Source organism: Sebastes fasciatus, chromosome 3, assembly GCF_043250625.1.
Source record: "Sebastes fasciatus isolate fSebFas1 chromosome 3, fSebFas1.pri, whole genome shotgun sequence".
In the NCBI taxonomy this organism is placed as follows: Eukaryota; Metazoa; Chordata; class Actinopteri; order Perciformes; family Sebastidae; genus Sebastes; species Sebastes fasciatus.
In genome coordinates this window covers 15,277,369-15,302,667 of record NC_133797.1, presented here as the reverse complement: position 1 = coordinate 15,302,667, position 25,299 = coordinate 15,277,369, and the positions used below count along the sequence as shown (strand labels likewise).

Below are 25,299 nucleotides of genomic sequence, written 5' to 3'. Positions count from 1 at the left end.
GCCCTTGAGCGGTAATCAGGCTATATAGCCTTAGGGTTTCCTGCTCTATTTTGATAATACGTATGTAAGGGGAATTACTAAAACTGCACATTTTCAAAGCAAATCAAGCATACAGTATTGAGAGTAAACAGTCCAAGCCCAGCACCACTGCGACAGGTGGTTGAACATGATCGCCAAGGGGAGCCCTGTGGTTCAAGAGACTGTTTGGGAAACAAAGAATCTCAAATATAATCCCTGCAACAGCAATCAATGCAATATACACCAAATAAGAGTGTTTTCTTAAAGCTAGGGTTGGTAATCTTGAGATACTAGCAAGGGTATGCTAGATTTTAAAAATGATCTAACTGAGAAACCCAGTGTTGCCAACATAACATATCATAATGCATGTAAACAACGAACAAGGCTATTGTTAGGACTCACTAAGTCAGCAGCTTGTGGGAGACTCAGGTGACACGCAATGAGAGCACGGGCAGAGTGTGTGCAGGTAGGTAGGTAGACAGGTAGGTAGCCTATTGCAGTTCTGCCACAGCCACCGGATTTTTCTTTTTTTTTGTTAGAGCATTTGATTTACTGATTGTTGTCGGGATGTAATGTGATTTTCAAGAAATATAACAAAATCAACCCTAGCTTTAAGGCATAAAATACAATATACAGTAAAATAATCATTTAAATTTTTTTTTTGAATGACGCCCAACTTCCACATACTCCCCTAACATTGGATATGATATAATATCATGTCCATGTGCATAATAGACATGTTTAAATTTTTGTCAAGTTATCAGAAGGAGCATCAGGTTGAATTCAAAGTGAGGGAAAAAAGAAAAGAGGACAAAACTCTACAGGTCTATTGTATCGTATATTGTGCTCAATTGTCATGAAAGACAAAGAAAGACATGAATGGCCTATTGTTGAGTCCAATGAAAAAGTTCAATATCTGGCACATTTATGTGAATCAATGTTATTTGAAAAAGCAGAGATGTTATGAGGATTATAGAGTAAATAATAGATTGCTAATGCTAATATTTGAGAATCTGTTGATGGATGTCCTATGTTTGTTTCCTCTAAAGCTGGGGACAAACCAACCCGACATCAAAGAACTAGCAGCGACGAAGCCCGCCTGTGTAGTTGCCTTACGTCGCCTTTGTCTTAGCCAAAAAGTTGCACTTGAACACACCGCAAAGACTACAGCCGACAGCCAGTTAGCACAGACGTTCTGCGCCTGAGTGAGATGAAATAACTCTCCCTACCAGCAGGCGGCAGTAGTCTCTATTCGTCATTCAAAAAAGGGAAACTGGAAGACCGAGGACTGAGGATATAAAAGCCGCTGTTATGATACATACATGAAACAAAGCAGCGTTTCCCGACCATTTTCACACAACTCTCAGTCCCCACTTAGCTTTATTCCAGACGGCTATGTCGTTGTGAAAATATCCGTGTATTGGAATGATCAGATGAGATAAAATGAAAAATGAGAAGAACCTTCTGTGTATTTCCTCTTGACTTTACTCGTTGGCTTGCTTTTTTTCTCTTCTCATGCACTGATTCGTTTCAGTTGAACAGCCAATCAGAGTGATTTCTCTCATTGATTGGCGGCGCCGCCGATTCAACATGCTGAATTAGCCGAAAAACTTCCAACACGGGCAGACTAGAGCCGGTGGTGAGGGACACACCAAAAAAACTAGGCCGACGGACGCTCACCGACGGCCCCAACCCGACCGTTGGCTTGGTGTGTCAGGGCCTTAAAATTCCTAACTGTCCAGTTAAGATGGATTCCACCCAAAAATATGTTGAGTATATTTCAGCGATCATTAATTAACAATGAAAATGGATTAATATGGTTGTCTCAAGTGTCTTGGAATGCTGAAATACAGTTTCATGGTATCACGTTAGCATGATAAATCAATACGCACACCACAAGCCAAAGCAATGTCTTCGAAGTGAAGATAACAGATGGGTGAAATATTTTGGGAAAAACAGCGCACGCACACACATGGTGGACCCAATACAGGTCTGACAGAAACAGGGAGGGGACTGCAGCCATATGGCTCAACATGTCTCCTCCCAGGAAGCTGCTGGCATCGCAGGCTGCTCAAATAGTCATTAGTAGAAATTACCCAAACAATGAAAGCAAGTGAACTCTGCAACTTTTCCAACAGCTGCTCTGCAGAACCCCCGAAACGACGAATAAACAAAAGAGGGGAAAATGGAAAAGGAGAAAGTCGTCCAGCGAAACCCCAGTGTAAGTGAGAAATCCCTCTCAAAGCCGGTGGACAGAATGGGTTGGCTATGCCCTAGAGTAATGACCAACGAGGGATTTCTCTGTGGAGCCTATTCATTGAAATAATACACACTCATAAAATAGAAACCATAAAATAAGACTATTCATTTTGTGTTTGACAATTTTATGGCAGTATCAGGATCTGACTTTAGTTTCATGCACAGACAACTCTAAACTAAACCAAAAATTAATTAACATTTTTCCAAACAGCATCTGAGAACGGGGAGACCAGAGCTGCCAGGCGTAGGGGCAAGCGTGTCAGATCTGAAGAAAAATGAAATGGTATGATTTGACTTATTTGTTCAGAAAGTGCTCATGCATTATATGGAAAGCATTCACACTCTCTGTGCAAGACAACACACTGAACCAATCCGACATAGAGAAGTTTTATCTTCAGTTTATTATCTTTAATGGTGAAACGGGCAAATCCACACATTGCATGGAAGCAGGAAGGTTACTGCCTCTATATCTTTAAAGTGGCCGTGTTTCCATTCAATTGTCAAGCGAATTTTAAGTACAAGTACTACAAGTTTTATCTAAAACAATTCGTGCTACTCAGAGAAATGTGGGAGGGAGAGAACAGATTCATATCATCAGTGCAATTATTGCCAATTACTTAATAACAGCTATCTCAAAGGGAAAGTCAGAAGCCACCACTTGTGCCCTCCCAACTCCCTGAGGTGCAATTGATCACCTGGGAGATTTATCGGTCTTCGGAATGGATCTTGACCTTGTGCTGACAAACAGAGACCTTCTAGGCCACTTCCCTCATCACACTGGGTATTTTAGGTGGCCCATTAGCATGCCTGATTTCTAATCGGTTCCTCATACTGCCAGGCATGACTGCATTGCTCTCTCATTTTCTCTTTCTGTCTGTGCATCTGCACCCCTCTCTCACTGTCTCTCTTCCTGTTTAAAGTGTTTTTTCTGTTTCATCCTCTCTGCCTTCCAACCTTCTTCTTCTCTTTAGCCGTGTCTCTCCAGACACACACAGACACAGACATCTCTTCATCCGTCCCTGACACTCCCTGATAGCGGTAGTAGTGAGGCTGATAGCAGAGGCCAGGAATAGAGGTTGATGCAACACTGTTTCTACCTTGGAGCCAGCACCATGAGTTAATGTTGGAAATGTGGAGTTTAAGAATGCAAAGTTGTCTTAACGACATAGGGGAGTAATCTTATCAACCTCAACCTCTTCAACTTCACAAGGACGCCCTCGTCCACGGCCTGATCCCCTTCCCTTTTTTCAGTTTGCCAATGCCCACTACGTCACTAAACATTGACATATTTGGTATCGCAGGATTCAGGAAGTCCTGGTCTTTTTAAGAAATTTACAGTAGTGACCAACTCATTCTTAAACATTTTCTCACAGTCTGGAGGACACAGACGACCCATCTGGGCTTCCATTCTTATCTTTTTATTTATTAGTGTTTTGTAATTTCAGCATTTTACGACATTTTATAGGCTACTGTGATATATATTTTTCTTATTTTTCACAATAAATCTGCTCCGTAAATCTGTCTGTATTTTACAGACAATGCCATAGATGGTTATTTATACTGATTTTCTTTTTAATATTATTATTTTAGGCGGACAAAAATCTTAAATTTTTACGAACCTCAGACGCCCACTGCTCTGTTTCTGTATCACCTCCAGGTTTTCTGACACCTTAACAGGAAACTTTAGGGGGTTGTCTTTCTGGCAAGACCTCAATCATGCATATAGTCCGTTAATTTGGGTATGTCATTTTAGGTGTTTTTGCTCCAAAACGGGGGGTCGGGGTGGAAGAGCTACAAACATGCACAAACTATGTCCATGTCAACACTAAGCATGATTTTAGCTGTTGGTCTGGTTAAGTAGGTAGGTAGGTAGGTAGGACAAAGGATATCAAACTAGCGTGACACAACTAATTCTGGAAAATAAAAAAATATATATTTGTGTCTGTTATTATTATTGTTAGTTGGCAAAAATTCATCAGTCTCAAACACGATCGTTTATCATTATATGCTTGTTTTGTCTGGTATGAAGACTAGAGAGGGTGAAAAAGTCCATCACGCTTGCCTAAAGTTGGATGGACTACACCCCTCACCAAAATCAAAGCACAACAAATGCAAATATGCAATTACATTCTGTAAACGTTTCCGACATGGGTTGGACCAAAGAATAGGTGTGATCACATCTCTATGCAGTCATCTAATCCAGTGTGGGTACGTTTACGCAGGAGAAAATTTGAGAAAAGGGATGCTAATGGAGGAAAAACAACAATGTGTGAAAGACTGAAAGAGCAGGGATTAGTCAAGTGTAATGATAAAATGAAGAGGATTTTACTTTCACTCATTTGCAATTAACCTACATGACCAATGAACTGTAAAAACAATTAAAACACTGCTATTAAAGCTAAAAAGCTCAAGCAATTTCAATAACAATCACTACCCCCACCAAAAAAAAATCAAAAAAATCTGATTTGCTTGTTACATTAACACAATGATGATGCATGACTTGTCCTAGTTTTCAAAGTAACTGTTTTAGTGTTATGCAAGGTTTGTGCTCACTCACTCCCACAAACCTTTACATGACTCACCACTACACACAAAATACACTAAATTGTGAACCCCTGCTGCTCCACACTTTGACGCACTCAATGGCACTTGAATTTGAGAGGAGGTTGACCAGATCAGACTCTTGCAATCGAGGGAGGATGGCAGACTAAAGGTAGATTTATGCTTCTGCATTAGAGAGGCACATACACATTTCTGATTACTGACCAACTGTGTGTAAATGCATGTTATAACCATGGTATTGCACAGTACATAAACACATTCTCTAATTTCCTGTATATTTATCCAAATAACCTGGAAACTTTCTTTGATGTTGAAGGCAGTCGATGAAACAACATTTGCAACACAACGATGCTAAGCTACTGTTAGAGGGATGCATTGTGAAATTATCTTGATTCTTTAGTTTTGAAAACATACTTATAAACAACTGACTGCCATTAATTATTTTGCTATTCTGGCACAGAGAGTTTGGCAAAGTGCCATGGTTTTTGATTACAGTAAAGATAATACAAAGTGGGCTTGGTGACAGATTGAGTGTTTCTCACTGGAGGCAATGTGGTCTCATGAGAGTCACTTGTCTTAATACCATCCTGCTCAGCCCATTCAACTCTAATCCCTGAATATAAATCTGTTCCAAAGTCCTGTGGGATCCCACTGGTGTAAAATATGGGGCTAAAGTGCAAAACAGCTTAAAGGGACTGTTTTTAACTTTTAAAGTGTATAAATGTACCGGGTCGGGACACATGCGCGCTCGCATATGTGCTCGCGTGTGGCCGGAGTCTCTTCTTCTCTGCCTGCTTGCCTTTAAGCAAAATCCTTGTCTTTTCTTTTCTGTAAAACAGTTTGAAATGTTTGATGACTTATCCAGCACTCAGAGGTGTTCATCTAATCAAAATCAAATGAGACTTTGGGCAACTAGCTAGCCACACCGGTTATATAAAACTGCATATCACTGTTTGTGGATAATAGCTAACAGGGCTATATGGAGAGACAGGAAGAGATGTGTCTGGATTAGTGGGCAATAACTTTAATTTAATTTCCAAAACAATGTGGCTGAGGTCTTATTCATTCAAGGGAAACTTTGACAATTTTCAACCGGCTGGAGTTGGCGGTGGAATTTTGCCGGCGGGTGAGCGGAGAGCTCGGACGCTGGTGGCATGGAGGGAGGGCCTGCACCGTTCATCTGCATGTAAGTCCAATTTGTTTTAAGCATGTTTTTCACTAGCCAAAATTAGCATCCCAATTAATATCACAGTTAAAGGGAATTATGGAAGCAACTTGCGAACTAAGCTAGCGCTAACTGGTAATTTAGCATTTGCTATGCTAATGGTACCTGGCCCCGCCTGGCCTCACTCTTCCCCAGCTCCACCTTCTCATATAAATATGGTCACTTCTGGCTCCAAAAAACAAAGATGGCGACAGCCAAAACGCCAAACTCAGGGCTTCAAAACGGTAGTCCAGAAACCAATGGGTGACGTCACAGTGACTACATTCACTTCTTTTATACAATATATAACCTGGACATAGGGTGCTGTTCTGTAAACAGGACTGTGAACTATGTGAGCAGTCCTGTTAACCTGCTTCCTCTGTTGACAGATGGACTCCACAGTGGATATCAGCCATTATTTCTATACAGCAACACTGGTGTAGATTGGAGTTGCAATTGCTGAGTAGCATATACCAAATACACCTGCTGGTAAGGTGGGAAGGGCTGGAGGGTGTGTTAGGGACATGTCTGATAATTTATGCACTGTCTATCTGGTGCCCTCCAGACAGCATATTTCTGAATGTGCCAGACAAAGAGCAGTCTCGACCATCTACTGCCTCAGCCCAGCTTTCCCTTTCACCTCAGAAGGGGGAAAACAAATAGGAACGGGTCAAAAAGCAACATGAGCCAACCCTATTGTGTGTCTAAGGCTTCTTCAAGCTGCCACTCATTGCCACATATGGTCAAAAGCGTATTGAAGTGTGAACAGTGCTGATAAGCCTTCATCTGCTACATGTTTATGAGAGTCTTATACATAGAGTGTAATACTTAGGTGAAAACACAGAGGCAGTTAATTAGATCGAGAAAGACTAATGGTGGTAATGGCGCTCCTTCTATGTCCTTGTGGGACACTGCTGACCCCAGACCCATAAATCTGGGTCTGTTAGACAGGCAAAACGAAACACACATAAAAGCTTGTTTTAGGACCTGGACATCTTGCTTTACTACCCAAACAACAGACAAGTCAGTTTGGTAATGCTTTGCACACACAAGATAGACATGTAAAAAAAAATAAACTGAATAATCGAACATAGTCTGGAACCACTATGCACGATAAACTATTTTAATGAAATATCTACATACCTACTTCTAGAAATACCAGACTCTGCTGAGTCCAATGCTGTGTTCTTGTATTGCATTAGGCTAAAAATGCACACTTCCAGAAAATATGCCAAACTTATCTCAAACTGAAAAAGCCTATGTGTGTGCTGACTGAAATTTACCTCCAGGAGCAGTCAACCAGAGTTCAGTGACACAAGCGTTTTCAACTAACACTACTTCTAAAGTAAACTGAACTCCTCCAGGCTATAAGCTGTTATATTTACAAGGACATGTGTCCATATAACATTGTTGAGAATCCCAAATTTGGATGGATGACATTGACCTGGGTCAAATGGGCTTGGATAACATGTCGTAACACTTTTTAATACTTCAAAGTTTATGTATTACAGTACAGTGATTTGATAGTGGATCAACTTGTGTATAGCATTGCTCTGATGAAAATATGGCTTGGTGACCTTTATGAAAAAGTTGCCAAATGGCTGGGGATAAACGGTTAACCTTGTGGCCAGATTATACTACTGAGGTCAAATACCAATGTTTTATCACCTTCACCCTTGGGTCACATATTCCCTTGATTTAAAAGCCAGCCTACCACAAACAGACTTGCTTACCTAAAGCCAAATAACAATTCCCTCTTGTCGTACTGTTAGGTGTGTATCAATGTATTTATCAATGATATATGTAATATATATAATATATGTAAACATCTTAACACTTGACAAAGTTACGAGTAGGCTTGACATCATATTAACCATTTGATACAGCTAAAGCCAAGACCAGCTGGCTCTTTCCCTATGGGAAGATAATTAAAAGCCCCATGGCCTGACAAACACACAAACATCTCCCTGGTCTAAAGCACTGCCACTACCTACCTATTGATGTCAGGATGGATGAATCCTATTTCACTAAGTGATCATTTATCTGGTGATTATGAATAATTATAGGGAGGTCATTATCACCCCCCCGCCTTCCTTCTGCCTGCCTGGTATTCCCTCTCTTTCAGGGTCGAGAAGCTGAGTCTGGCATCTCTGCTATTAGGGACCTATACATAGCCAGCCCTGCTGATGGGATGGCGGCCATTTGATAGTGATAGAATTCAAGCTCTAATTCAATATAATCGCTAACAGTCTAGCTCTTTTGATTTATGTAACCAACTCATTTCAAATCCTAAACACAAATTTAGAGCAAATACTTAATTTATAACCGACTGTATCTGCGTCATGTGTCTTCTATCTGTTTTTCAGTCCGCCTGCCTCCATTCCTGTCATAAATTCTTGAGCACTAAGAAGGGATTGTATTTACAGAGATTATCACCATGCAGTAATACAAATTCATTGTTAGTAATAGTTTGTGCCAGATTAGTTTACAGGGTGTTACCTCTATAAGCTCCCACAGACATACAGTAGTAGACATACACACACACACACGGCAAACACAAGCACACATGCTAGAGCTTCACTGGCTCATGCCTTGGATATTTTTTATCTAACATTATTGCTGATATTTTTTGCTCAATATACTGTACAAAAACAAGAAATATACTATTCACTCCTGCCAAGTAAGTGTCAGTTCAGCTCACCTACAGAGGCGCTGCCCCACACAAAACTCCTAAAGAAGCCTACATTAGTCTCATGTTTTACCTGTAAGCCACAATTAAAATTCGGCACCAGAGCTGAGAGCGTTGGAGCAGCCAAAAGACACATGCCAGAGTGTTACGTTTAGTTGCAATCAGATGTGCAATCAAATCGGCAACTCTAAATAGGGCTGCTAGGAGGCTCGTTTCAATTGCACAGTTTAGAGTCCGAGCGAGTGTTTGAAATACATCACTCCAGAATTTTTCAAAGGTGGGGCACAGCCTGTACGGAGAGATGCATTGGTTGTGGTTAGGTCATTTTGAGACAAGACTCACTATGTAAAGTTTACAGTCTGCCACGCTGTTGCTTCTGCATTGTTCTGTGTACAATGACAGAGCTAAAAAAAAAAGAAGAAAAGTGCAGTGATTCGACTGACAAAATGTGAGTTGACTGGGTCTTCAAAACCGATGACTCAAATCACTGACTTTTAAGGGGCAGCGCTCAAAAAAAGGTTATTGAATTATATAAAATATATATAAAAAGATAAACATTCGAAAAGGTTTTTTTTTTTGCTGAAAAAAAGTTTCATTGAATTGTAGAATGTGACTTTCTGTCCCCTCTGAGACGACGCAGATGATTCACGGAAGGCTAAATGTACAGCATGAAGCATTAGATGGTGTTGGCAAACCCATAGATCCAAAGGTCCTTTAATTTGGCAACAAAATATAATTCGGACCCTTCTGTGTGTGTGTGTGTGTGCTCTGCACCTGTGTGTGGCAGAGGTACTGAAAATTTAATTTCCTGTGTTCTGGCCCGGTCACCGCGTGGACGAAAGCAAAATGCCTTTGGGGTGAGCACACGTGCTACAATCTCCCTGGCCTCAGCTGTTGGTGCCGGCCTAACAGAGCAGAGCAGAGCGGCTGTGTGAGACTTAAAACAGGGGGTGGGTTTATGTGTCACTTAGACAACCTTACTGTCCTACTATTAAACCTGGAGGGCAACATGCTTTCTATACATTCCCCAAAGGCTTTTACCATGGCGTTACAGTTTATACCGCTACAGAGCTGAGAATAAAAACGTCATAAAAACATCTGAAATCCAGTTGATTTAGTCCCTCTGCATTGAATTAAAAATTTGATTGACAAAATATTAGGAGAATATATGACATATATAAATAAAATAATATATGCAAAGCCTCCCCAGGAGGCATCAAATCATTGTATACATTTTGTCAAAAGGATAAAATGAAACAAAGCCCAAGAGCTTATTTCCATTGTGGTTATAGTTAAGTAGGTAAGTGTGTGTTTGATGTTAGTGTTTGAGTCAAACTCAAAGCGCTTTAAACTAGTATGTCAACATTCACCCATTCACACACACATTCAGAGGCTGCCATCAGGGTCTAATCTAAATACTCATTCACACACCGATGGCACAGCCTTCGGGAACAATTTGGGTTTAAGTGTCTTGCCCAAGGACACATGTGACCGGAGTAACCATGGATCAAGCCACCGACCTTCCTTTTGGTGGACGACCTGCTCTACCTCAGAGTCACAGCCGTATACAAGCTAGGGATGCACCGATCCAACGTTTTGAGTCCCGATACCGATAGCGATGCCTGGGTTTTATTAATAAGCTTTATGCTTTTTGTGACCTCTGGACATACATGCCCACCAACTGTGGAGCACGACCTTCTGTCTGCTTAGAAAAATAACTGGCTCTGCATGGCGAAGTAGACTCCAGGCCCAAATAGCAGGTTGCTCTTCTTCATAGCATTCTTTAATACTGTCCCCTCAGCTCAGCAAGGTCCTCTGTGTTGTTGGTGTATAACATAGAAAATATGAAAAAAAAAGTAAATATTGTGTACTCAACTTAGACAGAAATGAAGCAACTACAAAATATTTTCTTTTTTGCCTAAAGAGGTTAAATGTTTTTACTGTGAAGCAGTAAAAAATGTCAGTATGGGCTTTTTCACACTTGTGTCAGAAAAGCAACTCTGTGTGCGTCATGCAAAGTAGCAGCAGCATTTAATCCTCCATCTTCCCTCCCTTTACTATCTCTTGAACAAATACCAAAAGCATCTGATTGACAACAAAGAGCAGAGGCCTCCTACTTATGTTAGCCTTGTCAGAAGAAAATAGCACAGCAGTGGCAGTCTTGACAAGATCTTAAAACAGTGTCTGACTCACGTATGAGTCATGGAACCTAATGTGGGAATTAATCACGCTGAATTCAAAGCAAAGAGCACACGTACCCCAACCTATCTACACTACAGTACCTAGTACACATAGTACCTGATCAACAGAAAAAATGAAAAACTTGAGAAAAACTCAAGTGGACATTTTTGAGAAGGCATGTTTTTTAGCTGTATGTTAGCCAACTCCATCCTTACATTGCTGCTAAAAAGCCTAAATTTGTTTAAATTCATTTTTCAAGTGTCACTAAGAGGGGTAGGGATACGGGATTTACATATTTGAAAAATTATCCCCCTTTCAAATAAACACGAAATAAAAGTCCCAAGAAAAGGAGGTTCCTGGCAAATCGGATAACTGCTCTAGACTACATCAACTGTAGAACTTCATGTACTAACCTTGGACTCAGTTTTGATTTCAGGTAAATAACCATATTCATTTAAGAAATGATAGATCGTCAAGAATACCCCGTGTCAAAACAACACAGAGGAAAGCCTAGTCCTTGCTGTAATCACGTATCGCTTCCTTTTATCTCAAGTGCAGACAGTTATCTTGACCAAAACGAGAAGCTTAGTTTACGTAGCTTAGTTCTATTGATTTATTATTAGTGATGATTTATGAGATAATGGGAGGGAATGGGTTTAACAAAAGATGGCATCTAACATAGTAAAGTGTAAACCATAATTACATTTCATTGCGGAAAAAAGTTTAAATTGTTTTCTTTTGTTAAAATTAAGACAAAATATTTTGTTTAAAGTAGGGCCCCCATCATCCACTTCCTGCTTCCAGTTGTACCGACGGTCCTCTTTCAACACTGAAAAAAATCCAATGGGGGCACTAGTCCGTTACGGTCTGTCATTCACCCTGGAATGAGTGACTTCTGGTTTCCATTAATCCAACAATGCGTGAAGTTGTAAATGCCGCGTGAGGAGTAGCTACGCCATATGGTTTGGATGTGTGCAAAATTGTTGTGTGCCATTTCTAAGATCTTCGTATGCTTCTGACCTTAGTGCTATTAGAGTCCAAGGGGCTGGCACTTTGATGATAAATGCACAAAAATATGGGGTCATCTAATGTCCCTGAGAATGAATGGGTGAAGTACTACAGTGATGTAGTTTCCCTTTCTATCTCACAAAAAAAGTCAGCCAATGGAAAATTATGATACGGTTTGTTACTCTTATAATCTGTAAGGAAATTAGTAATGATCAGGGCTGTCGTTATGTAAATTTGGACTGAATGAAATCAAAGATACAGACAAACACACATGAATTGAAAAAAAGAAAAATAGCACTTGAATATGTGTCTCATTTTAATATGAGTCTTGCAGCCTGCACTTAATATTTCCCATGGGGCAGTGCACTTCATTAGTTTCATATGAACAACCCTTTAAATTTAGATTGTGCTTACACCGTGACCTTTAAGCTCAGCCAGCTCATATAATTAAGCATTAAGGACTGGGAAGATAGTGATGAAGAGCTGATCCCTGAGGACTTGATTGATTGTCTCCTATAGTTTGAGCTAAGGTCAACTCCTGCTTGATGTTCCAGGGAGTCAAAATGTCCCCATAGTTATAACTATACTTTCAGTCTAAAAGTAGATAAAAAAGAAGATATGTGCACTGACAAATTATTTCAGTGCAATAAAGTAAAACTCACTATGGAACAATATTGAAACTATCGGCTATTGTGCTAGACATTACAAACATTACATCAAAGCTTCTCATTTTATTAATATTGTACAATCTGACATTTTTGCTGCATCACATCAGAAGAACATCACGCCAACCGAGTCACATTACAGCTTCATTTACGGCGGCCCCAGAACAAAACCCTGAAACTGTGATGATTTCAGGATTAACTGGTGTATCCCACACAAGCCTGTCCAAATTACATGCAAATCTATATTTATATGTACAGATGGAAATATTTGATAACACTCTTTCCTCATTGCTATCTTTTAACATTGATACAGTGTATAAAGACATTTAAGCCTCTTTAACACTGTCCATTCCCATTGTTCCAGATAGTTAGCCCTACTAAGTCTACCAACTCAACGCCTGTAAACCCTTTTCCACTAGAACACAATACTGTATGCTGCAGGATCAGAACCACAGACAAAAATCTACAGTACTGGTGGATATTTGGGGTAGTTTACGAAGGAAATCTGACATCACCGGGTTGCACAATTTCTGGTATAACAGTAAAAAGAAAGCCAAATGACAAATACAAAATTGATTTCGCTGTTTAACTGTACTTTGATGTATACAAAAATACAACAAACCAACCGATCTAAGCAGAAGAGTTACAGCACCTTTAAATAGGGATGCATTAATCCAACTTTTTCAATCCAGAAACCGATAGCGATACCTGGGCTTTGGGTATCGGCCAATACTGAGTACTGATCCGATACCAGTGTTTTTATTAATAAGCTGTATGCCTCACTGTGTGGAAGTGACTGGGATCATTCTTTTATGTGTAAGGCATTACAGGCTTGACTTAACATTGCTTTCCTGACTTTGTAAAACAAAATGTAACAAGTAAATACACAGATACAAATTTAGTGAATTCTTATTTATTATTAAAATAAATCGTACACCAACTTGGTAAAAATCTTCAAAATTAGAAGGAATAACAATTCAAGTGTAAAACTTTTTAATGCAGCAACCAAGTGGTCAAAACAGGAAATATAATTCCTGTATATGTTGTATATAGTATGTAATTAAATTTAATAGATCGGCCCCGTTGTCATCGATATCCGATCCGGTATCAGTGCATCACTACCTTTAAAGCTGCAGTAGCCAAGATATCTATTTAAAAATGAACCTTGTATTTAACTATGTATAACTCTTGTATTTTCTCCCACCATTTGAGGGGTGTCTCCCCAAATCCTGGATATGGTTGTGTTTTCTTTATAATCATATTTTACTGACCGTATGCTAAAATAGTTTAAGAATATGCATTTAATAGTTTTGGAACAATTCAAACTCAAAGGTTACGAAAGCTAGATGTCACCAAAATTAGAAACGCAACCCTCCCCAAATAAATGGCTAAAAGCATGTTAAAGAGCTGTGTTACACGTTAATGTTTTTTCTGTTATGCTTCATCACTTTGAATTATACACAGAGATGTTTATGTACCTGCCTCCAGAATTTAATTTGAGCCAATAAGATCAGTTCACTATGTCTAAGTTGGAGGGAATGGGACCTTCTTCTTCTCACGGCATAATGTTGTGATTTAAGCTGATGTCATGGGTGTTTTTTACATAACAATCCTAAACTAATTTCCTGATGTAATTACAGGATGCACGTACTTGACTTATGTCACCACGAAAGAAGACGCCAACATGGCCCTGGTAACTATCAGGCCTCAGAGGCCCCTGCCTGGTGCCATGCAACTGTCAGCTATTTAACATCAAGATTAGCCACAGTTGCTGCCACGTGTCAACACAGCAATGAACACATGCTTAAGGTGGTGGTGGTGGAGGGAGGTGGTAGTAAGACTACAGAAGGTGACACAATAAATATACAATTCCTGCAAGCAAAGGGGGAGAAAACTATTCTCACCTACAAATAAGGCAAGAGCGTAACTAATCTACTGCTTCTGTAGCTAACTGTTCTGATTACAACTGATGAAGAAGATAAGATCTGGTCTCTGTGAGGGTGTTATGTTAATATCACAAGCATCCTCCTTATGATAGTTCAAAGTACATTTTGTAGGAGGCAATAGAAACATTGTTTATACACTGTCTTTCCTTTTCGTACAACCACCTCGCCTGTATGGGTAAAATTATGAACCACTGTTGAGTCGCAGGATAAAAAAACATCTGCTTTTCTGACACAACTAAATTAAATCCTCACTGCAATTATTTTTGCTCAGCCTTATTCAAACAAATTCCATGGATTTCAAAGGAGACTCGCAATGTCACAGAGCTGTAAAGCCGGCTATCTAATCAGTCGCCACATCTAAGTCCAAACAAACATTCGGGCAGAGCCGTATGAGGTCCGGGAAAGCCCGCCAGATTAGCTCTTGTTAATGACCTTCGGTGGGATAGGACTTAAGCTCTCACTTCACCAGTCAGGTTAAATTTACCTGTCGAGATGTGTTCTAATATTCTGATATATTTAACTATATGCTCAGTGAGACAGACAGAGATAGATGGGCAGACAGATAGATCATAGATCAGTTACAGAACAGTAAAACATGTAAAATCACACCTCCTGCTCTTGGCAGAGATTCAACTAATAAATATTATTGGCTTAAGAAAGTAGAAAAGAATAACTGCACAATCAGTGACAATGCCACCACAGTTTTTGTTTTCAGTCAGCCGTCGTTATCCTTAGAAAATTTTAAAAGGAAATTATCATCACATTTAATTCTTGATGTCTAATTATCTTTTAATATGTTTAGATATATTTTCTTTTTTTCTTTATTCTCTGTACTGTTTTTTAATGTATTTCAATGTTTTTATTGGATTGTTTTCCAATGTTTGGTTAGTTTTTCTGCTCATTTTGTGTGCTTCTTGTTGTTGTTTAACTTTTGTTGTATATTTTAAAATGATGTTAGTTTAGTTCTTTCTCCCTTTTTTGTTATTGTTTTTTCTCTCTCCTGGGGTTGTGGTGAGGTCCTTTGTATAAGCCTGTGGCATCTTGACCTCTCCTGACACATTTCTTTTTTTTTTTCATTGACTGGATTTTCTGCATTTTTATGTGTGTGCAAATAGTGGATAAATAAATAAAATTGGGTAAAAATATATATAACCAGGGGGTGGAGTGGAAATTTGAAAATAAATGTGTTCTTTTTTTATAATATGGTCATTACTCAATCATTACTTATCTGTTCCCAATGCTGTTGAAATTGGCATGAGACACAGGAGTGACTTGAAATAACTTACAGTTTTTACAACTAGCCACAAAAAGAAAAGGCAACATCTAAAGGATTTATTTTATAGGGCTTTACAGCAAAAGGCTGCCTTTACAATCAAGTGTCAGAAAGGCAATATAACAACGTTTGGTGCCTTCAGGTTACGTCGTGAAATGAAGCCGCAGCTTTGCTGTCTCCACAGTTCCAGAAAAAACTCAACCCCGTAAAGACAGAGCGTGACCCCCAATAAAGCAGAATAAATGACAGAAATGTCCAACTCAGTGGGATTTACCTTTCCTGTGGCATTTTCACACATCAGTGTGCTGATGAAGAACTACAGGGACTGCGGTACAAGGTAAAATTTGCTTAGACAACTTTCCCTACATGCCGCCAGAGTGGTAGAGTGAGCAGGTGGGGAAGAGCGGTACAATGAGGAAAGAGAGATAGGAAAAATAGGGAAGGGATGAATGCTCATGTGGAAATGATGACAATAACCACGCTTAACTAATCTCTTTAACCGCAGATCTGTTGAAGTACAATCCATCACAGAGTTTTCATCACCAAACCAAAGGAAAACCAAGACTATAACTCTAGCCACTTGGATCTTTCAGTCACATCATTATTTGTCATATCGTTGTCTCTGTCTAGCTTTAACCATACAACTTCCCCTGTTTTAAGTGTAGACACTGGTTCACGTTCTTAACAGTCACAGAAAGTGATCAAAGTGTATACGGACATGCTAAAGCAATGTCCAATGCACCATAACTTCTATAGGTAACGCACATACAGTAGATTGTCTTTTTAGAACGAGCTGTGCCTATAAAGTGACTACCCTGTATCTTACGCTGGCCTTGTATTATCTGCAGTTTATCCTGGGTAAAGTGGTATTTGAAAAAGTATTAAAAAGTGTATTTGTTTACTTGTCTAACTGTAATATTAATCCTGATGCAACATGTTATTTTTTAGCTTACATCTCAGATTCTGCTTTGTACTGTGGACTTCTACTTATTATATTAATTATATTCAAATTATACATGCACAGAAATGACAGCAACTTGGATTTAATATTTGATGGCCTGTTCAAAGAATGAACAACAAAGGAAAAGTTTTTTTTATCACTTAAGAGCAGAACCAAAGCACTTAAGACCACAACTTTTATCCTGTAACAGTATCACTGAGTTGCGGTCTCAACACCTGTTGAGACGCCAACTGATTACATCAAAACTCTGACTCAAACAGAAAAAAACAACAAGGTCTTTGTTATTCACTTAAAATGGACATTTAGAGAGTATTCAAGAAGCTTGTCCCTCAAAGCAAACTGCTATTGCACATTTTATGTTTAATGCAACTACTCCCTCTGGGCATATTTGATCTGACTTATTATATTGGTTTTGTTATATCTAAATTTGACTTACTATGATCCTACTCTTTGACTTTGTATTTCTATTATTGTTACAACTTTCTGTTTATTTTGATTTGTTGTTTGTTTGTTACTTATTTTATAATTGCCTGTTTCTACCCATACAGCACCTATTGTACCCTTAATTGTCCAAAGCCTAGACCACAGTATCTCTCTTTAAGAAAAACAAACTCATTTTCAATAGGCTGTTTTTAAGGAGTTTTGCTTAGTAAGCTTGGGCTGGGACAGGAACCATTGTTACTGTAACGTGGGCCTAATAATATTGGACTATATTTATGAACTTGACGTAATTAGAAAGTGAAAAAACATGTATAGGCCTAATGTATTACACAGCAGGATAATTCAATTCCACGCTCTCTCGCATGAGGCCGTGCTGCATTTCGTAATCTATTCATTTTGGAATTTGTGATTTTCCAATACTTGTTTAGTATCTAACGAGCATTGGAACATTTTGAAAACAAGAAGGGTCAAAGGATGGAGGATGTTGTATGCTGTACAGATTGTAAAGCCCATTGAGGCAAATTTGTGACTTGTGATATTGGGCTGTAAATAAACATGTAACCCGGTGTATATGGCTTTGAGAAGTTGTATATTAACAGACCTTTAAACATAAATATTTTCTCAGAAGAAATCTGATTGGCTAAAGCAAAATCGTAGAAAACCCTGCTGGATATCAGGTGTGGCAGCACATCCTTAGATGATCTAAAATAAGCAGCAGACTGAAAATCCATGTAGGGACTGCTGCACCTCCTTAATTTGTTGCTTCGCAAGTAATCCAATTAAATGTTGCTACAACAACACGTTTACACAAAATAAACTCTCGCAATTTGCTCTTATTCAGTGTCACTCCTGGGTCCATGACAAATCTTTGACCAATAAAGCTTCCAGTAGCATCCACTATACACTACACTATATAATAAGGCTGCAAAGGACTACACTGTCTTAAATATTCAATCTTTAAGGCAAATAACATGTTTGTCCCCATCACTGTTTAGTAATGTGGGCAACAATACTAATTAATAAAAGGAGAAAAAATAACCATCCAGCCCTCACTTAATACACAATGCTGCAAAGCACATTAATGTTGGATTGCGGTTTAGCTGTGAGATGTATTAACTTATAACTTCACCCAGCGCTGAGATACATATGGCGAAGCTGACAGACTGAACGTAGGGTCTTGAAATATTTCACGGCAAGAGGCCCGACTTAAATGACTTCACCAGATGCATTTTTGTCTTAGAGACATTACGTGGTAATTTCCCAATTCCAAATTACCATTATTTTATTTACTATATTTATTATGTTTTAAAAATGTTGCCAAAATCTAAAAGTCGACAAGGTATGGTATGATTCACATGAATTTGGTGGTTCTATGCAGTACATCGTGAAAAAAGTATTTTGTATAATCATTTTAATTTACCTAACAGAAACAGATTTGTATTGATAACCACATTCACTTAAAAAAGGTTGCCTGTGTTTAACTAAACTATACATATTCAATTATGTACATTGCTGTATTTTGAGAAAATACTATGTATTCCCCTGTGGGTAAAGATGCTGATTTTAAGATAGATAACAGCAGCAATTATTTCACTTACTGTTATTAAATTTACAAACACAGAAAATTTAAAAATCTCATGTGACAAGTGTCCAAACACATATGCACTTGTAAAATTTTTGTATTCATATAGCTTTTAAAAAATACTCATAGTAATTATATGTTATTCTCCTTCAAGTACACAATGCATGTAATAGCTGTAAAAATGGATAATTAAGATTGAGACATGTCCCAAATGTGTCTCTTTATAAAACAAAGAGAAAGCAGATAAAGTTAAGAATATGAATTGTTTTATTAAGAATTTATAGCCAATTAACATTTCCTGTGTTTACATAAAACCCAGTCACAATTTTTAGGTACTTAAAACAAGGAATAAATTAACGAATTAATTGTGTAACATTTATTAGTTGCAAGGATGTTTATGAATATTAGTGTATACTACTTAATAGAGGAGTACTCAGGCCTGTCTTTACTTATACACAAACATCTGTATGTTACATACCACTTAACATTTATTTAGTTTTAAATAAAATTAAATACTACTTTATAGGAAATATCCAAATACTAGTTTTAGACATGTAATGCAGATGTATGTTTTAGTGACTTATAATTCAGACCAGACACACTGCGGGAGATTTCATGCGGGCGGACATTCCAGCACATATATAATCCATCTTCCAGACATACTTCTCACCACCACAGCTACTTTTGGAGGTTAGAGTGTATTCATGAATGCCATCACCCAAATCCCTGTGGAACAAATGAATTTTTCATGCAGCCATGTGAGCACCAGGCATGTGCTTATACTGTATACACCTTCTGATATTGTGGCGGGCAAAACTTTCTCTTACCTCTGCAAGAGTCCACTCGTTGCCTCGGGGGGGTATCCACCACTTTGTCTTTTTCCCAGCATTTTTGTATGGCCTCTCATGACACTCTCAGAGCTACTTGTTCGATCCCAAGCTTGCTGCATGGCAAAACAAACTCCCTAGCACCACCTGCAGCTTTTACACCCCTAACTTCCCCAAACACCCCCCTCAAAAATAACTACCACAGTCCAAAGACAGCAAATCCTGATGAGTCAACCTTCTCTAGCCTGCTGTGGGTTTCTCTCCCCTTACTGCATAGACAGATGACAGAAAGGCCAGCAGGAGGGAAAAGACCGGCTGCTGAGCACTTCAGCAGGGGCTCTTCCACTCAGCTACTCCTGATCGACAGCAGCAAAGGCAGCAAAGCGCCTTTTAGCCTCTTCTCTCCGGCTCCCTTTAAACTACGCAATGTACTCTTAAAAGACTTTCCTTCACTTCCACTTTTCTCTCAAGTGTCAAAAGATGGGAAAATCAGATCAGAGCCTCTGCAAATGGAAACAGGAGGTTGACTGAGGGAAGTTTAAGAGGGAATAACAGAAGAGGTGGGCTCAGGGGACGGCAGAAGGGGGGTGAGTATAAAGGGACCAACTGGGAATCCCTGCCCGGGGCAGCTCCACGCGGCACAACAACAGGGACAAGAAAGTCCCTCCTGCCACAACTGATTATCACCTCAACAGTCCCACACAAATACACACCCACATAAGACCGCAGTTAACACAACCTCACTTAGTCTGGCCAATGAAGGGTTGCACTGGGGTTCTGGGAATGCAATCAGTCACTCAGTAGGTGTCGGGATCAATTTAGCTGCTGAATCATCAGAAGAGTCTGGTCTCCAGCTCCTGGAACACCGTGTCAGATTATTCACATTTTGTAATGGCCTGGCAGTCTGAGGTTTCACATCTGTGAGCCAAAAGGTAGGGCGTGTTTGGTAATAAATCAGCATTAGGGGAAGAATAGTACTGAGTGAGAGCACATCAGCAATCCTTGAAGGATATACCACACCTCTAAAGGAAGAGACAGGATCTAGCTTGGTGTTGCCATGTTGGATTTTTAAATTATTTATCTATTTTGGTTGGATAGTAAATTGTCATTTGGCAAGGGGATTGATAGTATGATTGGGAGCATTGACTGTTTCCAAAGGATCAGTCTGAGAATCTGAGTTGTCATGTCTATTTCCAGAAACTGAAACTCTGTCCCCACGTAGAAACATAATAATTTAAACAAGATATTTGTTTAAAAAGGATTGTTTGACTTAGGATTTACAACAAATTGTAACACATTTTAAAGGTTAACCAGATAAGATGAAAAAATAAAAAGATGAATAATAGCAAGGATAGATAGATTATCCAGCTGTTCACAAAACAAAGACATTTGGCTACTTTGCTTTAACCTAGAAAAGTAGTGTAAAATCAATGAATGAATTTTACAAAATGTTCAAATGTGAACACTGTGTCCTTAGTTCACATAAGTCGCGCATTCTTATGGTGTAATCACTTCATAAATGTACAGTGATGAGAGGGGAAAAAGAGAGAGGAACTGGGGGAAAATAAAAAGAACTGGAGTTCCTGGTGATCTCTGAGATCAGTCAGAGTCTGAGCTCACACACACACACACACACTACACCCAAATGATTGGTGTGTATGTTGCTTGCTACCTTACAGCCAGTGGCTGCATGGGGAAAATAAACAGACTAGATGGCAGTCAAATTAGAGCAAATAAGGCAAGACAAAGAATTTGCTTTGCATTCTGCCTGAACACAAGTTTATGGTCTTTCTGTGTTCAACTGTGTTATGTATTCCAGAGTTACTGTCTGCTATAGAGGGACATTGTTGATCAGCTTAAATCTCAGCCGACTGCAGACAAAAGCACGCTGCCTCTCTCCCGGCAGTGCACAAGGACCTGAATAATAAATCATGGTAAAACAGAGGGGCAATTCTTTATCAACCAAGAGAGGATGCATTCTCTCTATCTTCACATTGTCTGCTTCAATGATGAGTGGCAAAAGTCAAAACATATCTGATGGATTCCTTGCTGACAACCACTTGGAAACTCGCTACGCACTGTGTGATTGCAAGCACGTGCATATGCGACAACTCTACATAACAATCCCTCCACTTATTTTTGGCCCTCTGAGAAAGCAGATACCACTGTAGCATGAAGGGGTTTCTATAATAGTGCACGTCTGAGTGACTCAGTGTTGAGCATGGCAGTAACAGAAAGTGAATTATTAAATTAAACTGTTTGTCCAGTGAATCTCCTGCAATCTTTCAAAACCATCAAACTCCACAAAACAAAAGTTACCTCCACAAATGTTCTGAAAGGATGTTTCTTGTACAAACAGTTTCACAGTTTCCTTCTTGTACATCACCATCCTCTGAAATTAAAAAGAATATGAGCTACTGCGCTGTAGCCGCAGTAATTTAGGGAATGGCAAAACGTTTTTGAAAGCAAACACCTACATACACATAAGATATCACTGCCGCTAATCCAACCTTTAAAAATGATCACAGTGACACCCATGTGAAAGAACTTCACAATCGTGCGTGTGAGTCTGTGCGTGTGTCCATCTGTGTGCTGGCTATGTAAAAATGCTGTCTAGTTCTAATGATTATGGTATTTGTAGTCAATCAGAATATCAGTAAAGCCTTCTCACTACTCTAAAAGTGTGCCATTGAACCACATTTCCCACAATTCACCAATGCTGCCTCACCAGCTAACATTAGCGCAGTCGTGTGAACTGAGAACATGCTGAGACGTGATCCGTCATATTCAGTGAGCCAGCTGTGGTTGAAAAGCCGAGTGATGAAAAGTAATTTTTGATGATTGAGAGTGTCGGCAAGAGGCCTTGCTAAAAAACTAACCAATGACAAAGTGTGGAAGTCTGAGTCACAGCTTCTCACCACTCAGAGAAGCCAGGTCTTACAGATACAGATCTCAGCTGCAAAAGGATTTTCCTGAAGCTAGGAGTGCAAACTCTTTTACTTTAATCATTACTGAACATAGTTATTACTCAACAATATCTGTCTGTAAATGTGTTTTAATTTGTTTCAGTTTTTCACTTATTAGTGCGTATATTGAGGGAAAAAAAGCCTTTTACTTTTGAAGCTTTGTGTTTTTTATAGGGCTGTCAATCGATTAAAATATTTAATGCCAATCAATCGCATGATTGTCCATAGTTAATCGTGATTAATTGCAAATTTATCAAAAAAAATTTCATCTGTTCAAAATGTACCTTAAGGGAGATTTGTCAAGTATTTAATACTCTTATCAACATGGGAGTGGGCAAATATACTTGGTTTATGCAAATGTATGTATGTATATTTATTATTAGAAATAAATTTAAAACACAAAACAATGACAAATATTGTCCAGAAACCCTCACAGGTACTGCATTTGCTACTGCAAAAACTATGTCATAACATGGCAAACTCAAGCCCAACAGGCAACAACAGGTGTCAGTGTGTCAGCGTTATTTATCCTCCTTCGCGACAAGCTAGTATGACATGGTTGGTACCTATGGATCCTTTAGATTTTCTAGTTTCATATGATGCCAATATCTTCGCTCTAGCTTTAAAACTGAGCCCGCAACAACCTCTGAAAGATTGATTGTGCTAATGCGTTAAAGAAATTAGTGGTGAAAGAAAACTCATTTGCGCTAACGTGCTATTATCGCGTTAACTTTGACAGACTTAGTTTTTTACATTTGAAATTATGAACTCTAAATGTTATGAGAAATTCATCTTTTGAAGAAATGTAATATTCAAAAGATTTATGTCAGTGCTACAGAACATTTGTGTATGCGACAAAACATCCAACTATCTTCTCCAACACTGCTGATACATATTAAAAATAGGAATGTACAGCCCTACTAGCTAGACCTGTAGGTTTTATATGACGGGACAATTTGGCTCTGTCGTGTGAAAATATATGATTAAATTTAACTGCCTGAAAAATTGCAAATGTCGGTATGAAAGAAACATTTGGCAAATAATCATGGCAGACTTTAAAGATATGAGGCCAGAACTTTGTATGTGTGTGTATGTGTGTGTGTGCTTAAGCTTACAGTGTGTCCCCAAATTGGTATGTGTGGATTTGAAAGCGGAACAGTATATCTTACCATGAATGCAGTCATTATCAGGAAATTAAGCGGTATTTAGAGTGTCTCTAGTTTTACGGGGATAAGGGAACAGGGAAATGGTTTGTCCCTAGTGCTAATCTTGTTGGAAACAAAATGTAATGACACCAAAACCTCTCTGTATCAGTATCACCATTGTATTTTGTGGCACAATAATTCAGAGAAACAAAGACAACCATAACAATCCATACCACAGGCCAAATGCCGAAGTTAAGACTGTGCTAAGTAAGAACTCCCTTTCCAGGCGATCAGTTTTCCAGAAAATGGTCTGGGTGCAGCTGAGAATGCCACAAGAGAGCTGAGCATTCCCATGAAGACAGGAATGTTTATTTTGCAGTGGATTTAAGCTGACATGTGTGAAGTCATTAAGCGGGCTTAGTCTGTTAATTAAAGTCATTCTAATATTCTACCTTTAGCCTCATTAGAGCGGGACCTCTATGTCGAGAACTGAGCAGGCTATAGTATGTGCCAAACCAAAGCTCACAAATTCATTCACGAACACATGTGACACACTTACATACACACTGAAGGTCAAATGTTGCTACGGTCATTGCATGAGAAGAATGTATCTATTTCAGCAGGCCTCTTTTATAGGCACACCAGCTTGCACCAATGACATACAGAAACATACAATAGTGTTTATCTGGTTTTGGGTTAAAGCTCTTTAAGATGATTGTATTTTTTTAAATATAGTTTTTGTGAGCATTTACACAATCACAGAAAACTCAAATTCACCATTTATCCCATGCCAAGACAATTCTTAGGTTTCTTGTAGGGCTGTCAAAGTTAACACGAAAATGCAAATTTGTTTTAACGCCACTAATTTCTTTAATGCAACCGGACAGTAATCGATTTTCAGAGGTTGTATTGGGTTCAGTTTTAAAGCTAGAGTGAAGATATCCAGAATCCATTGGTACCAACCATGTCATACTAGCTTGTCGTGAAGGAGGCAAAATAATGCTCCAAAATTGCACTAAATTTTTGCAAGGATAATCTGGCATGGACATTTTCAAAGGGGTCCCTTGACCTCTGACATCAAGATATGTGAATGAAAATGGGTTCTATGGGTACCCACGAGTCTCCCCTTTACAGACATGCCCACTTTATGATAATCACATGCAGTTTGGGGCAAGTCATAGTCAAGTCAGCACACTGACACACTGACAGCTGTTGTTGCCTGTTGGGCTGCAGTTTGCCATGTTATGATTTGAGCATATGTTTTTATGCTAAATGCAGTACCTGTGAGGGTATCTGGACAATATTTATCAATGTTTTGTGTTGTTAATGGATTTCCAATAATAAATATTTACATACATTTGCATAAAGCAGCATATTTGTTACTCCCGTAACAGTATTAAATACTTGACAAATCTCCCTTTAAAAGGTACATTATGAACAGATAAAAAATGTGTGATTAATTTCCCATTAATCACGATTAACTATGGACAATCATGCAATTAATCACGATTATATATTTGAATTGATTGACAGCCCTATTTTCGTGATATCTCGTTAAAGGGTGTGCAGAAT

The 25,299-nt window shown here is 38.9% G+C and overlaps 1 protein-coding gene across 2 annotated transcripts in view; it reads right to left on the bottom strand.

Annotated features, from left to right (window-relative positions):
* Positions 1-20,472, bottom strand: part of rbm20 (RNA binding motif protein 20) — a 57,885-nt gene extending 37,413 nt beyond the window's left edge. Inside the window, exon 1 of one of the 2 annotated variants that reach the window (XM_074629199.1) lies at positions 19,617-20,472. In XM_074629199.1, the coding sequence (XP_074485300.1) occupies positions 19,617-19,738 (122 nt within the window). In that variant the 5' untranslated portion in view covers positions 19,739-20,472. The remainder of the gene's footprint in view (positions 1-19,616) is intronic. The other variant, XM_074629198.1, reaches the window with a different exon arrangement.
* Between the last annotated feature and the right edge of the window lie 4,827 nt (positions 20,473-25,299).